We start from the raw sequence: 16,309 nt of genomic DNA, 5'->3' as shown, positions 1-16,309 counted from the left end.
ATACATGATTACAAAGAAGGGTCTTGAACCAAAACATCACCCATTCCTTCTATCCTTAGATGTTGACTGTCCCATTGAGTTACTCCAGCATTTCGTGTTTATCTTTGGCAGAAACCAGCATCTGCAGTTCCTTCCTACACGGTGTAATAATGGTGGCTGTCATATCAAAGGCACTCAGGGCCAAGACCTACCCATTCCGAGGTAGATCAGATCAGAAGTCGAGGCCATAGTCTTGAGGGAGAGAATTTGGCACATTTCATTTCAAGCATGGGAAGACTTTACAAGTTCTGGGAAAGTCTATCTCATGGGAACGGTGGAATTTGCATGTATTGGCCACACAGATTCGTTGGGGTCAACAAACATTGTTTGATCTCCATTCCGTCTCGTTTGACCTCAGAGGATGGATAGAAACTTGGGATGGGTGGTCTCGTCACAGAGTTTGGTTGGAATCAAATTGGACATTAATTCCTCGAATTTAGACCGTTTGGGCTCCCAGTCCAATGTTCTTGGAATTGGAGTGAGTTCAAAGATGGTCGTGGCACAGCGGTAGAGTTGCTGCCTTACAGCGGCAGTGACTCGGGTTAGATCCTGAGCCTGAGAAGTTTAATGTACCAGTGGTTTCCCTCAAGAATCTTAACACAGTATTGCCCAGTATCGACTTCAGCCCACCAAGTCCATGCTGACCATTGATCACCTTACCCATCTATAATAACCCTATTTAGCAGCGCTATAGTTTTGCCTATTAGTTTAGGTTAACAGCGTGGAAACAGGCCCTTCGGCCCACCGGGTCCATGCCGACCATTATTCACCTGTTCAATCCTACACATTGGGGACAATTTACAGAAGCCAATTAGCCTACAAACCCGCACGTCTTTGGAATATGGGAGGAATCCAGAGCACCTGGAGAAAACCCACGCGGTCACAGGGAGAATGTACAAACTCTGCACTCATAGTCAGGATCGAACCTGGGTCTCTGGTGTTATGAGGCAGCAACTCTACCGCTGCCCCACCGTGCTGTGAGATGGTTGGTTGGTTGGTAGCACTTAGTTCATTGTTATCTCTCAGTTTGCAGTCCAAGTGGTCATTTACATTCTGCTGTGAGTGTCTCTGCCTCCACCATCTTAGCTGGCAGAGCGATCTAGATCTCCTAACTGTCACTGTAAGTCATGTTGTCACTTGCGGGCGGAGCACCAAAGCAAATTCCATGTATGTGAATACTTGGCCAATAAACTCATTCATTCATTCATTCATTCATTCTCTCTGGGTGTGAAAGGACTTTCTCGGTTGTACAAGATGTTGGTGAGGCCACATTTGGAGTGTTGTGTTCAGTTTTGGTCACCTTGCTGTAGGAAGGTCATCATTGAGATGGAAAGAGCACTGGGAAGATTTACAAGGGGCTCAAGGGCCTGAGCTACAGGGAGAGGTTGGGCCGGCTAGGACTTTATTACGTGGAGTGCAGGGGGCTGAGGGGTAATTTTATCGAGGTGTATTATATAATGAGGGGAATAGATAGGGTGAATGTGCAAAGTCCTTTAAGGTTTAAGGTGAGAGTGAGCTGATGGCAACTGGGAAGAAATTGTTACTGAGGCTGGAGGTGTGAATCTGATTTGCATGCTGGCTACCAACCCACCCAGCACAGTGGTGCACAGTGTGCTGCTGCCTCACAACGCCAGAGACCCAGGTTCGATCCTGGCCATGGGTGCCGTCTGTACGGAGGTTGCACGGTTCTCCCTGTGACCGAGTGGGTTTTCTCCGGGTGCTCCGGTTTCCTCCCACTTCCCAAAGACGTGCAGGTTTGTAGATTAATTGGCCCAATGTAAATTTCCGCTGACTGACTAAACATTTTCACGGTTCCTCAGTACACGTGACAATAAACAAAACTGAATATAATTAAACTAGCCTTGTTAGGAAAGAAGCATTGGTGTGTGTGTGTGTGGTGTAGACTGTAATGGGTACAACCACACTGGGGTGTTGTAAAACCCATTTGCCTCAACAAGTTCCTTATGAGTTTCTCCAGTACTTTTGTCTACCTTCCATATTCCAGCATCTGCAGTGAAACAAGTTCCTTATGAGTTTCTCCAGCACTTTAGTCTATTTTCCATATTCCAGCATCTGCAGTTCCTTCTGAAACAAGTTCCTTATGAGTTTCTCCAGCACTATAGTCTATTTTCCATATTCCAGCATCTGCAGTTCCTTCTGAAACAAGTTCCTTATCTGGCCAGCCCTGTACATTACTCGACACCTCTGTAAACACTGTGGCTGAACATACAGCTTTCCTTCCCGGCCGAGAGCACAGCAAGATCCCGTGGATGGGGGAGGTCTCGCAGCGGCCGACTCCCCGACCTTCAGGTAGAGAGACTCTCTATCCCGCGCTCAAGGTGCCAGGGCATTAGCGGAGCTGCAGAACATCTGAGCAGGCGAGACCAGACGGGCGACATTCCCTGCAGAAGATGCAGGCTGTGTGCGAGTGCAGCAAGTGACTCGACACGGGCAATTAGAGGTCAGGAATGCAGAGCCTGCTGACTTGTGGAGGACGCAGGGGCTGGAGTCCACCGCGCCGGAGAGACTGGCACCAGGATGGGGGCCGGTGTGGAGACAACAGCGACTTCACCTTCAGTCAACATAAGGGTAGGCTAGCATCAAGATGGGGGTGTCTACATCTCTCAGGCTGCTATCCATGGGCTGATGCACATTGACAAAGCTGCAAGACATGGGAAAACAAGGACCTGCAGACACAAACGACACAGAGTGCTGGAGTAACTCAGCGGGTCAGACAGCATCTGTGGGGAACATGGATAGGTGACGTTTCACAGAGTGCTGGAGTAACTCAGCGGGTCAGGCAGCATCTGTGGAGAACATGGATAGGTGACGTTTCACAGAGTGCTGGAGTAACTCTGCGGGTCAGGCAGCATCTATGGAGAACATTCCATAAGTCATAGAAACAGAATTAGACCATTCGGCCCATTGAGTCTGCTCTGCCATTCAATGTGCAGATGCTGGTTTATACCCAAGAGAGGCACCAAGTGCTGGTGTAACTCAATGGGTCAGGTAGTAACTCTGGGGAAAAGGAATAGGTGACGTTTCAGGTTGAAACCCTTTGTCAGTCCAGGTTCTCCCCTTCTCCTCTCCTCTCCCCCACCACTCACATTCCTCCCTCTGACATCACAATTATAACTGTTTAAGAAGGAACTGCAGATGCTGGAAAAATCAAAGGTAGATGAAAATTGCTGGAGGAACTCAATGGGTGTTGCAGCATCTATGTAGAGAAGGAATAGGCGACGTTTCGGGTCGAGACCCTTCATCAGACTGATGTCGAGGGGGGGGTGTCTATTATTTGTAACGTTCCCCGTTATTTGTAGCATTACAAAAATTAAATGATGCTTCTTTAATTATTTTTCAGGGATAACCTGTGCTGCACAAAGCCCAGGTGACCAAGGCAAACACCCTGCGATCTGACTACAAGAGAACCGAAGGGTGACACTACGAGGAGAGAGAGAGAGAGAGAGTCGGCAGCTGAAGAGAAATCGCTGATGGTCAATGGAATATCTTGGACTGGCTGCTTCTTCTGATCGCGGTTGTTGGCTCTTGGCCGTTGATGTGATCCAGGTGATGGGTTTCCCCCCTGCAGGAGGTTGCGAGATCGGGGCATCTTGAGCAGAGAGGGTAAAATGGGTAACATGAGCGATGACAGCTGCCACGTAGACTCCAGGCTGGACAGTCTCTTCCCGCCCACCTTGTACATCTTCGTCATTGTGATCGGGCTCCCGACCAACTGCCTGGCTCTGTGGGCAGCATACCTCCAGATCAAACAGAAGAACGAGTTGGGGGTGTACCTTCTCAACCTGTCCATCTCTGATCTCCTCTATATCGCCACCCTGCCCCCTTGGATCAATTATTTCTTACACCAGGACAACTGGATCCTCGGACCAGAGTCCTGCAAACTCTTTGGCTTCATCCTGTACACCAATATTTACATCAGCATAGCCTTCCTCAGTTGCATCTCGGTTGACCGGTACCTGGCTGTGGCACACCCCCTGAGGTTCGCTAAGATCCGGCGGGTGAAGACAGCAGTCGTCACCAGTGCCGTGGTGTGGACCATCGAGATCGGCGCCAACTCGGCGCCGCTCTTCCACAACGAGCTCTTTGAGGATCGCTTCAACCACACCTTCTGCTTCGAGAAGTACCCCATGGAGACGTGGGTGGCCCAAATGAACCTCTACAGGGTCTTCGTTGGTTTCCTCTTCCCTTGGGTCCTCATGCTCTTCTCCTACCAGGGCATCCTCAAGGCAGTGAAGAGCAACCTGTCGACGGAGCAGGGGGAGAAGGTGAAGATCAAGAGGTTGGCCCTCAGCCTCATCGTCATCTTGCTGCTCTGCTTTGCCCCCTACCACCTCATCCTACTGCTGCGTAGCATGGTCTACCTCAGCAGCCCGCAGGGATGCAGCTTTGAGGAGAACATTTTCATGACCTACCATGTCTCGTTGGCTCTCACCAGCCTCAACTGCGTGGCGGACCCCATACTCTATTGCCTGGTGAACGAGGGTGCCCGCAGTGACGTGACCAGGGGGCTGGCTCCGCTCCTCAAGTTCTTCACCAGCTCCAAGTCGACCGACATCGCCCGCTCGGTCACTCTAGACACTCCCTTGTCCTCCAAAAAATCCCAGTACTTAAACATCGAGCTGGTGGTACTGAGGGAGGATTGTATACAGATGAAGACTCTGAGTGTATAAAATCCAAGGGTTGTGGGACGGCTGTGTCTATAAATGTGTTTTTTTTATAACATTCCCATCCACGTTAAGGTTAAAACAAGAAGTTATTTAATTCCAACTGTTTGAATTATCCCACAGTGCTGGTCCTTTCTATCACCACCATGGCCCGGCGATTAAGACCCGGGAGGTCATGCCCTGTGACCTCTGCCCCTTTCCCGCCATTGACCGCCCTCCTTGGCAACATGGCGTTCCCTCTGCACCAATTGGAAGATGGCTGAGCTCCATGGCGTTTGATTGTTACTTGAAGGTCAGTCAAAGTCTCCAAAGGTCTTCGTCCCTTAGGCTCCTTGCCAATCCTCTTAGGGTGGGAAATGGGGGTGACTACACTTTTGGCCACCCTATTCTTGTGTCCTGGGAGGCCAGTGAAGACATCTGATGGCCTTCTAGCCCAGTGGGCATTGGCACCTCCAGTTGAATTGTTTGGGGCGAGTGACCATCACAATAGATTGGGTTCTTCGAAGGTAGACAAAAGTGCTGGAGAAACTCAGCGGGTGCTGCAGCATCTGTGGAGCGAAGGGAATAGGCAACTTTTCGGGCCAAAACCCTTCTTCAGAGGTGGGGGGGCGAGAAGAAGAAAGGAAGAGTCTGCATGCCAGTGGCCTGAACATTGACTTCTCCAATTTCCGGTAGCCCTTGCTGTCTCCTCCCCTTCTCAGCTCTCCCTCAGCCCTTGGGCTCTTCCTCTTCCTTTCTCCCCCGCCCCCCCCCCCACCCTGCATCAGTCTGAAGATGGGTTTCAACCCGAAGCATTGCCTATTTCCTTCGCTCCATAGATGCTGCCGCTCCTGCTGAATTTCTCCAGCATTTTATGTCTACCTTCGATTTTCCAGCATCTGCAGTTCCTTCTTCCGCCCCCAACTACCGTTCCATCCTTGTGCTAAGGCAAAGGGCATTGGGCGATCTCCCACTCACCCCAACCCCAGTCCGATGGGGGACTGACACTCACTGGGCACATGAGATGCCACCACCAACAAGGCCAATAGACCAAAGTGGGATTAACTTTAGCAGCTAGTATGGACACGATGGGCCACACGGCCTCCTGCTGCAGCATAGATGGTTCTGTTTTATTTATTCACTCACGCAATGTGTGGAGAAGGAGATTATTTATTACCATTTCCTGCAACCCTTCAGAATGAGGGGTTGGTCCAACCATCCCTGGTCTTGGATCAGACCTGGGCACAATCAGTACATTCTCTTCCCTCCATGTCTGACAAGGCTTTGAGATCATCAGTATGGATAGAAAGTTCTTATTTAATTAATCAGGTTTTAATAATCTAGTCACCCAGATGGGATTTGAACTGATATCTATCAGATCATTAGCCCTGCATTTATTAGTCCCTAACACTATACTACCATTCCTTCCATCTCAGTTGGACTATAATCCTTCCCCAACTATGGCATTAGATTAACTCAATGAACTCAACACAAGGGCTTGGACCTTTAATTTGATCCGACCTGCCTTGAATTTGTCCATCAATGCTTGATCAAGTCTTGCTTATATTTATTGAGATGCTGTTTTGCCTGTTTACTTGTCGCAGTTGCCTCCCTTGTCTTGTCCAGCAATTAGAGTCATAGTCACACAGTGCAGAAAGAGGTCCTTCGGCCCAATTTTACCCATGCTGACCAAGATCTAAACTGGTCCCATCTGCCCAGCTTAGACTCAGATCCCTCTAAATCTTTCCGGACTGTTACTCCATGCACTGTTATTCTGGTCACTGTTACTCCGGACGCTGTTACTCCAAGCACTGTTACTCCTGACTGTTACTCCAGAGACTGTTACTCCAAGCGCTGTTACTCCAACCACTGTTACTCCAGACTGTTACTCCAGAGACTGTTACTCCAAGCACTGTTACTCCTGACTGTTACTCCAGAGACTGTTACTCCAAGCGCTGTTACTCCAACCGCTGTTACTCCAGACTGTTACTCCAGAGACTGTTACTCCAAGCACTGTTACTCCTGACTGTTACTCCAGAGACTGTTACTCCAAGCGCTGTTACTCCAACCACTGTTACTCCAGACTGTTACTCCAGAGACTGTTACTCCAACCACTGTTACTCCAGACTGTTACTCCAGAGACTGTTACTCCAAGCACTGTTACTTCAAGCACTGTCACTGCAGATGCTGTTATTCCAGGCACTATTATTACAGACATTTACTCCAAGCACTGTTACTCCAGGGACTGTGACTCTAGGGGCTGTTACTACAGATACCGTTACTCTAGCCACTGTTATTCCCAGCACTTATTCCAGGCACTGTTACTAATGGCACTTTACTATAGGGACTGTTACTCCAGGCATTATTACTCCAAGTACTGTTTCTCGACACTGTTATTTCAGACAATGTCACTCCAGATGCCGTTACTACAGACACTGTTACTCCTGATACAGTTACTCCAGGGACCTTAACTCCAGGGATTGTTATTCCAAACACTGTTACTCCAGGCATTGTTACTCCAAGCATTGTCACTCCATGAACTGTTACTCCAGGGACTGTTACTCCAGACACTGTTACTCGAGGGACTGTTACTCCAAGAACTATTACACCAGGCACCGGCGATCACTCCGTAAACTAGCACTATCCTACACACTAGGGACAAATTTACCGAAGCCAATTAACCTACACACATGGGTCACGGGGAGAACGTACAAACTCCATACAGACAGCACCCGTGGTCTCTGGGGCTGTGAGGCAGCAGCTCTACCACTGTGCCATCTTGCCACCATGGGTCTGGGAAGTGTTCGACATTGTATGGATCTCCATCAGATGACAAACAGTGTTTCTCCAGCTCCTGGTACACAGGTCATCTGGTCCTAGGATTTGTCACCATTTCATTCCATTTAATTTCTTCAGTAGTACCTTCTAAACCAGCATCTGCAGTTCCTTCCTTCCTACAGGCTACTATTTCATTTGTTGGTTTGTGCAGATGAGCTGGCACGGATTATTGATGGTATTTGGAACGTCCAGCACATCCAACAAATGTGAAAGATACATCTATTGTACTGTAATGATGACTCTTTGTTGCAGCCTATAAGAGTGACTTGAATTCAGATCTTTGAATGTAGATTATACCTTGGAAGCATCTTTTGAAATGATTGACATTGAAGAGTTTGGTACGCTCGTTAGTAAAGAGTTTATACATAATTCTGGTCTTTGCTGATGTGCATTTTTCATTTTTTATTCGATCTTGAGATGTTGACAACCTCGACCAGGACAATAATTGTCCATTGCACCAGAGGACTGATGGATGTAGAATTACTGGTCAGTCAGAGGGTCTGAAGAAGGGTCTCGACCCAAAACGTCACCAAGTTGCACCAAACGTCTCCTGGTTGCTCAGCACTTCAACTCCCCCTCCCACTCCCACACTGACCTTTCTGTCCTGGACCTCCTCCATTGTCAGAGTGGAGGCCCAGCGCAAATTGGAGGAACAGCACTTCATATTTTGCATGGGCAGCTTACACCCCAGCGGTATGAACATTGACTTCTCTAACTTCAAATAGCCCTTGCTTTCTCTCTCTCTCTCCACTCCCTCCTCCTTCCCAGTTCTCCCACCAGTCTTGTCTCCCCTGACATCAGTCTGAAGAAGGGCCTCGACCCCAAACGTCTCCAGAGATGCTGCCCGTCCCGCTGAGTTACTCCAGCACTTTGTGTTGTGTATTAACCAGCATCTGCAGTTCGCTGTTTCCACCCTGTGGGATCCTGGTGTGACTTGGTCCCCACTCCCACATTCCAACCCACACTTGAACAAGACGCCGCAGGGGCTGAGACCCTTGGTCCACCGTTTATGAAACACACAACACAACACTTGCACACAGGGACAGATGAGAGGGATTCCTCTAGTCAGCTGCCTAAGTGCACAGTGGGTGTAGCCAGAATCTTCAATGAACTCACTAAGTGGACAATGACAAGAGCACAGAGCCAGTTCAATGATTTACGGTTGTACTCAGTGGGAAAGAAGGATTTAATCTCACGCCCCTTTCAAGATATCCCTTTCCTCTTTTACAGGCTTTCTTTGAAAATTAATTTCTGTTATAATTTAGAAACTTAAAGTTCATTTATGTCCACTGCAAACCCCACTCGAAACAACAATGTTATAATTCAAACCAGTTTCCACACTGACTCTATCACCTGCATTGGCAATGTTGTAATAATAATAATAATAATAAGTTTATTTATATAGCACATTTATAGTCAATTTTCATTGACCCCAAAGTGCTTTACATAATTTAAAAATCAGTTCCATACAAAGCATAAAGATGGGTTAACAAAATAATAAAATGCATAAACAGGACACAACATGTAACATAAACATCCACCACAGCATTCATCACTATGGTGGAAGGCACAAAAAATTTTGGCCGTCCTCCTCCATTCCCCCCCCCCCCCCCCCCCCCGTGGACAAGACCAGAGTCCAGAGTCCAGTCCAGGATCGGTCTTTCCTCACCGGAGACCGCGGCTTCAAGATTGTGTAGGCCGCAGGCCGGCGGTTGAGATTTAAAGTCCCCGCCGCTGCCAGAAGCACCGTAGACTGTAGGGCCGGCGGTCGAAGCTCCCCTCCAGGGGTGATGGTAAGTCCATGCCGGGCCCGCGGTAGAAGTTATCCGCGGGCCGGCAATGGCGGCTTCTTCTTCCCCCGGGTCCCCCACGAGGGATCCTGGGCTGTAGACGCCGCAGCAGCTGGAACTCTGCAGACCGCGGCTTCAGGCTGCGACTTCAGGCTGCCGGCTGCCCCGGGCCAGTGAAACGGAGCACTCCCCTCCGGCGAGCCCCAGCGAGGGCTCACCCGCTCCACGCCGAGTCCACGCTGCGCCTGCCGCTGAAGCCCCGGGCACGTCTCCGGGAAAGACCTCGCCGATCCTTGATGGTAGGCCACGGGGGAGGCAACCTGGAAAAAGTCGCCTCTCCATGGAGGAGGCGACCGAAGCGGTTTTCCCCCTTACACCCCCCACACAAAACACAAAAAACCCCACTAAATACACACTTTAAAACATACTAAAAATAAAAAATAAAACTGAAAGGCTGACGCGCTGCTGCCATGGCTGCCGCCAAAACAGCGCCCCCTTCACTTGTTGGGTGGACAGCAAATGTTGGCCAGGGAACTTTCCCCTTAAGTGCCTGTCCCACTTACACCACCTTTACAGGCTACTGCCGGCACCCGTCCTAGGTTGCCGAAATTTTTTGACATGTTGAAAATTCAGCGGCGACCAGAAAGACTATTTGGGTGACTAGGAGATCTCTCTCGACCATACAGGGGACCCCTGGTGACATGCCCCCTGGTGACATGTCACCAGGGGGCTGTGTCAGGCAGCAACTCTACCGCTGGTAGACAAAAGTGCTGCAGAAACTCAGCGGGTGCAGCAGCATCTATGGAGCGAAGGAAATAGGCAATGTCAGACTGATGGAGGGTGGGGGCTGGGAGGAAGAAAGGAAGAAGGAAGAGGAGGAGCCCGAGGGCAGAGGGAAAGCTGAGGAAGGGAGGAGACAGCAAGGGGAATCGGAAATGGGAGAATTCAATGTTCATGCCACTAGGGTGCAGACCGCTGGGTCACCGTTCCACCCATTTATAGATGAGGAATTCAACAAGAGACTGGCGTTCTGAGCTCCCTGTGTGCGGGGATGCTGGAGTTAAGCCACATCCAGACGTGTAGTTGGAGGATTGTGAACTTTCTAGCCACAGACAGAAAGTTGTAAAAAAGGGATTCAAATAAATGTCCATTTAGGATGGAATGGGTGTGGTTGGCCAAATGCTCTAAATTCCAAACTATTCAACAATAAAGGCAGAAGGAACCTTCTCAAATCCATTATCACCAAATTCAGTTTATTTCTCTTGATCACTAAGTGAAGCAAATGTGTTTCCTAATCGGCAATGTTTTCACAGCCAATAAACAAATGTATTCAAGAAAAATGACACTAAGACAAAATGTTTAGTTTAGTTTAGAGATACAGCGTGGAAACAGGCCCTACCACGGCCCACCCATTCGGCACCGACCAGCGATCACCATCCTACACACACTAGGGACAATTTAGTTTTACAGAAGCCAATTAACCTACACGCCCGCACGTCTTTGGAGTGTGGGAAGAAGCCGGAGCACCTGGAGGAAACCCACGCAGGTCACATGAAGAATGTACAAACTCCGTACAGACTGCAGCCGTAGTCAGGATCGAACCCGGGTCTCAGGCGCTGTGAGGCAGCAACTCTACCTGCTGTGTCATCATCTTAATGGCTGTTTATAGGATATTACTGTGTACAAATCCACCCACCAACTTTCTACACTTCAAGAATAACTGCATTTCATAGAAACATAGAAAATAGGGTGCAGGAATAGGCCATTCAGCCCTTCGAGCCAGCACCACCATTCAATATGCTCATCATCCAAAATCAGTACCCCATTCCTGCGATTTCCCCCATATCCCGTGATTCCTATAGCCCTTAGAGCTAAATCTAATTCTGTCTTGAAAACATCCAGTTAATTGGCCTCCACGGCCTTCTGTGGCAGAGAATCCCAGATTCACAACTCTCTGGGTGAAAAAGTTTTCCCACTGTTCTAAATGGCCTACCCCTTACGCTTAAACTGTGACCCCCCTGGTTCTGGACTCCCCCAACATGGGGAACATTTTTCCTGCATCTAGCCTGTCCAATCCCTTAAGAATTTTGTATGTTTCTATAAGATTAAAGTTCTTTGGCTGCAAATTATTTTGACGTGTGTAAAATGCAAGAGCTTTTACCCAACAGTTAACAAAAGAGTTAAATACAGTGAGAATTTAATTCAAATACTGGAACAAACTATATGTTATCGAATGATATTTTGCCAAAGAAAGGATTAGCACCAGTTGACATTCCACCTATTGAAGCAAATGCCATGTTTACGCAGTGTCTCACAAATATGTTTAAAGTATTATTAAGACAGACTAATAGTTCTTTCATTCAAACCCTGCCGGGTCAAGAGATCAAGAAGTACTTTCAAAATCAAGCATAGTCTTCTACTGAGCTCACCACGATCGCAAATCCCTCCACAAATGGAGATCACTTCCTCCAAAACTTTCTCACCCGTTTCCAAACTTTTCAAGGATTTGACGTTAATATCCAGGAACTTACTTCATTAAGTCCTCCGAGGGAAATGAAAGATTGCATGTCACGGTTAGCTCGGTTTAGTTTAGAGATACAGCGTGGAAACAGGCCCTTCGGAAATAAAGATTTTCCTCTTCACAATCCTAAATGGCCTACCCCTTAATCTTAAACTGTGACCCCTGGTTCAGGACTCCTCCAACATGGGGAGCGTTTACCTGCATTGAACCTGTCCAATCCTTTAAGAATTGTATATGTTTCTATAAGATCCTCTCTCATCCTTCTAAATTCCAGTGAATGCAAGTCCATTGAGCCATTCTTTGGGGTGGGAGATTGCAACCTTCACGTGGTCCATCCTGTTTCGACTAATGCAATCAACTCGACGTGCACAAACGGAAGATCAAATAGAACAAGTTGTCCAACAACTTTAGGCTGTGCACGCCACACAAAAGAAGAAGAAGCCATTCTTTCATCATATGTCAGTCCTGCCATCCCGGGAATTAACCTGGTGAAACTGGAATACTCCAGGTGTGGTGTCACCAGGGCCCTGTACAACTGCAGCAGAACCATATGACCACTGGCCGCCTGAGACCAGACCACACCACATGTTCTGGAGAACATCCAGAACACAGAGAACAACAACTCAACTTAAAGATTTTTGTGGTTGTTGCTTTTAATAAAACTATTTTAAAACAAAAACACAAACACTCACACAAACTGCAGATAGAAGCCCAAAAAAGGGTTAGCTGCATACTAAATGTGTAGGCAGGAACTGCAAATGCTGGTTTAAACCAAAGATAGACACAAAATGCTGGAGTAACGCAGTGGGACAGGCAGCATCTCTGGAGAGAAGGAATGAATCGATTGAGTTTCGGATCAAGGCCCTTCTGGCCTGAAGAAGGGTCTCAATCCGAAACGTCACCCGTTCCTTCCCTCCAGAGAGGCTGCCTGTCCCGCTGAGTTACTCCTGCACTTTGTGTCTTTCTTGATTCCAGCATTTGCAGTTCTTTGAGTCTCCAGAACTTCAGATGAGCTCACTCATGTAGAGTATGGCATGGGACGTTATTTGTCACATGTACCGAGGTACAGTCAAATTCATTTTTGTATACAGTACAGTACATATATCACTGTACAGAAGCACTTAGATACATCTTAGATAAGCATCTCAGATACAGTACACGTGTATATCAGTATACAGAGTCGCTGGTTTGGCATCATTTCCAAGTCCACTTGTTAGAAACATAGAAACATAGAAATTAGGTGCAGGAGTAGAGGCCCTTCGGCCCTTCGAGCCTGCACCGCCATTCAATATGATCATGGCTGATCATCCAACTCAGTATCCCGTACCTGCCTTCTCTCCATACCCTCTGATCCCCTTAGCCACAAGGGTCACATCTAACTCCCTCTTAAATATAGCCGATGAACTGGCCTCAACTACCCTCTGTGGCAGAGAGTTCCAGAGATTCACCACTCTCTGTGTGCAGGTGCAGGGATCTTGATTTAACCATTAAGGTCTGTGATCCTGACTAAAGATCCTATAACGGAGCAAGATAGACCACTCCTGCTAAATGCAACGGGCTGACGTGTAGTATGCAACGGAGCGGAACGTGGGCCTTTTTTTCATCCATTTCAGTAACCCAACCCGGCCCGACCCGACTCGCAGTGTAATCAACGTTGCGGGGGAACAGTTTGTGTTGATAAATTAAAATTCTGAAAATGAGGAGAAGATTTTTACCAAATAACTTTTATTTTTACGAGGATGTTTCCGTAACCGGCTTCCGTCTCCGCACTAGTATCTTTGCTGGTTACGGAAATGGGTCCGAAAATCATACATGAATCTGCCCATGGCCGTACTAAGTCTTTTTCGTCGAGTGGACTATCTTGCTCGCTGTAGGATCTTTGGGTTATGATCAGGATCCCCCTGTGAGTGGCCCTCCTGCACCTAATTTCTATGTGTGTGTGTGTGTGTGTGTGTGTGTGTGTGTGTGTGTGTGTGTGTGTGTGTGTGTGTGTGTGTGTGTGTGTGTGTGTGTGTGTGTGTGTGTGTGTGTGTGTGTGTGTGTGTGTGTGTGCGTGCGTGCGTGTGTGTGTGTGTGTGTGTGTGTGTGTGTGTGTGTATGGAGTGGATGAGCAAGTGAGATAACATTGAGCTAGTGTGAATGGGTGAATGATGGCCGTGATGGGCTCGGTGGGGCAAAGGGCTTGTGTCCAACCTGTATCTCTGATCTAAAACTAATAGTGAAAGGCCCGGGTAGAGTGGACGTGGAGAGGATGTTTCCACTAGAGGGAGCGTCTAGGACTAGAGGGCACAGTCTCAGAATTAAAAGACGTTCCTTTAGGAAAGAAATGAGGAGGAATTCCTTTAGTCCGAGGGTGGTGAATCTGTGGAATTCTTTGCCACAGACGGCTGTGGAGGCCAAGTCAGTGGATATATTTAAGGCATTGATAGATAGATTCTTGATTAGTACGGGTGTTCGGGTTATGGGGAGAAGGCAGGAGAATGGGGTTAGGAGGGAGAGATAGATCAGCCATGATTGAATGGCGGAGTAGACTTGATGGGCCAAATGGCCTAATTCTGCTCCTATCACTTATGAAACACAACACTACACCAATAACATGTCGAAATGATTGGAGAATGTTGCCCTTTGGAGATAGTTCTCCTGTGACGCAGTTCTGGTGAAACACCCTCTGCCTTAAGATTTACTGACATTTATCTCTTTACACTGTGGTTTTCAAGTAACTTTAATACAATTCTGACCTTCCACTCACCCGTAACGAGTTGTATAGTTTGGTGGACAGCAGAATGTTTACAGAACACAGGGTCAAGGGTTCCTGTGGACAACCATGTTGTTCTTGGCCAGGGTTCATTTTACCTGCTTTAAATATTTATGCTAAACACGAATGGGAACAAATCATTAAACTGGCATGCTTACTGTCCCTGTCTCCCTCACTGTCCATCACATTCCCCTCTCTCTCTCTCTCCGTCTGCTCTCTCTCTCTCTCTCTCTCTGCCTCTCTCTCTCTCTCTCTCTCTCTCTCTCTCTCTCTCTCTCTCTCTCTCTCTCCCTTTCTCTCTCTCTCTCTCTCTCTCTCTCTCTCTCTCTCTCTCTCTCTCTCTGTCTGTCTCTCTCTCTCTCTCTGCCTGTCTCTCTCTGTCTCTGTCTCTCTCTCTCTCTCCGTCTCTCTCTGTCACTCTCTCTCTCTCTCTCTCTCTCTCTCTCTCTGTCCCTCTCTCTCTCTCTCTCTCTCTCTCTGTCTCTCTCTCTGTCTCTCTCTCTCTGTCTCTCTCTCTCTGTCTCTCTCTCTCTCTCTCTCTCTCTCTCTCTCTCTCTCTCTCTCTGTCTCTCTGTCTCTCTGTGTGTGTCTCTCTCTCTCTCTGTCCCTCTCTCTGTCTGTCTCTCTCTCTGTCCCTCTCTCTGTCTCCCTCTCTCTCTCTCTCTCTCTCTCTGTCTCTCTCTCTCTCTCTCTCTCTGTCTCTCTCTCTCTCTCTCTCTGTCCCTCTCTCTCTCTCTCTCTCTCTCTCTCTCTGTCTCTCTCTCTCTCTCACTCTCTCTCTCTCTCTGTGTCTCTCTCTCTCTCTCTGTCCCTCTCTCTGTCTCTCTCTCCATTTCTCTTTTTGCTGCCCTCACTTCTTATTTTTGTCTTCCACCTTTTCTTCCCATTGCTCTATTCCAATTTTATATAGAACATAGACCAGCGCTGCACAGCAACAGGCCCTTCGGCCCATAATGCCTGTGCCTAACATGACACCAAGACCAACTCTTATCAGCCTGCACAGATTCCATGTCGGGGCCATTTATGTCTAGGCTAGCTACTGTTGGCATATTATAGTATTTTGTCTAGATACATCTTGCAGTATTATTTAAGACACTAGGGGGCGGCGAATAGATGCACAGGGTGGTGTATATCAAAGATCCTATAGCAGCTATAGGGTATATATAGGGACATAGGGACAGGCACAAGGGAGGGAGAGCATACAGTTCCCACCAGACCTGGGACACAGCAGCTAGCGACAACTTGCATGCAGAATAAGGAAAACTGGTACGTTCATCAGTCTGAAGAAGGGTTTCGGCCCGAAACGTCGCCTATTTCCTTCGCTCCATAGGTGCTGCTGCACCCGCTGAGTTTCTCCAGCAATTTTGTGTACCTACATCTCTTTGTTTGAACGACTACTTCAATAAAGAACCAATGGAACTGGAAATAATGACTGGAAGATCTGTTCTATTAGGTCTGTGTAAGATCCTTTCCTCCACAGATGCCGCCTGACCCGCTGAGTTTACTCCAGTCCAGCATTTTGTGCCGAAACGAAAATTAAAAATTAACACTGGGTCACGTTTCCCATTCTCCGCCCATGACTGTTGGTCTTTGCTGATGGAAGAGACATTAGCCGCGGCTACTGTATGTTAATTTAAAACAGTTCTGTGGTACTGCTCCCACGATCGGCCTGTATGCCGCTTCCCAAAGGGTCAGGCCAGCA

General features: G+C 48.0%; 1 protein-coding gene across 3 annotated transcripts in view; it reads left to right on the top strand.

Annotated features, from left to right (window-relative positions):
- Positions 1-4,748, top strand: part of gpr4 (G protein-coupled receptor 4) — a 34,817-nt gene extending 30,069 nt beyond the window's left edge. For 2 of the 3 annotated variants that reach the window (XM_055663550.1, XM_055663551.1), the window contains exon 2: positions 3,401-4,748. In XM_055663550.1, the coding sequence (XP_055519525.1) occupies positions 3,669-4,730 (1,062 nt within the window). In that variant the 5' untranslated portion in view covers positions 3,401-3,668 and the 3' untranslated portion in view covers positions 4,731-4,748. Of the gene's footprint in view, positions 1-2,195; positions 2,629-3,400 lie in introns of those variants that run through there. The other variant, XM_055663552.1, reaches the window with a different exon arrangement.
- The last annotated feature ends 11,561 nt before the right edge of the window (positions 4,749-16,309 follow it).

Source organism: Leucoraja erinacea, chromosome 38 (genome assembly GCF_028641065.1).
Source record: "Leucoraja erinacea ecotype New England chromosome 38, Leri_hhj_1, whole genome shotgun sequence".
Taxonomy (NCBI): Eukaryota; Metazoa; Chordata; class Chondrichthyes; order Rajiformes; family Rajidae; genus Leucoraja; species Leucoraja erinaceus.
This window is presented reverse-complemented; position numbering and strand designations above follow the sequence as displayed.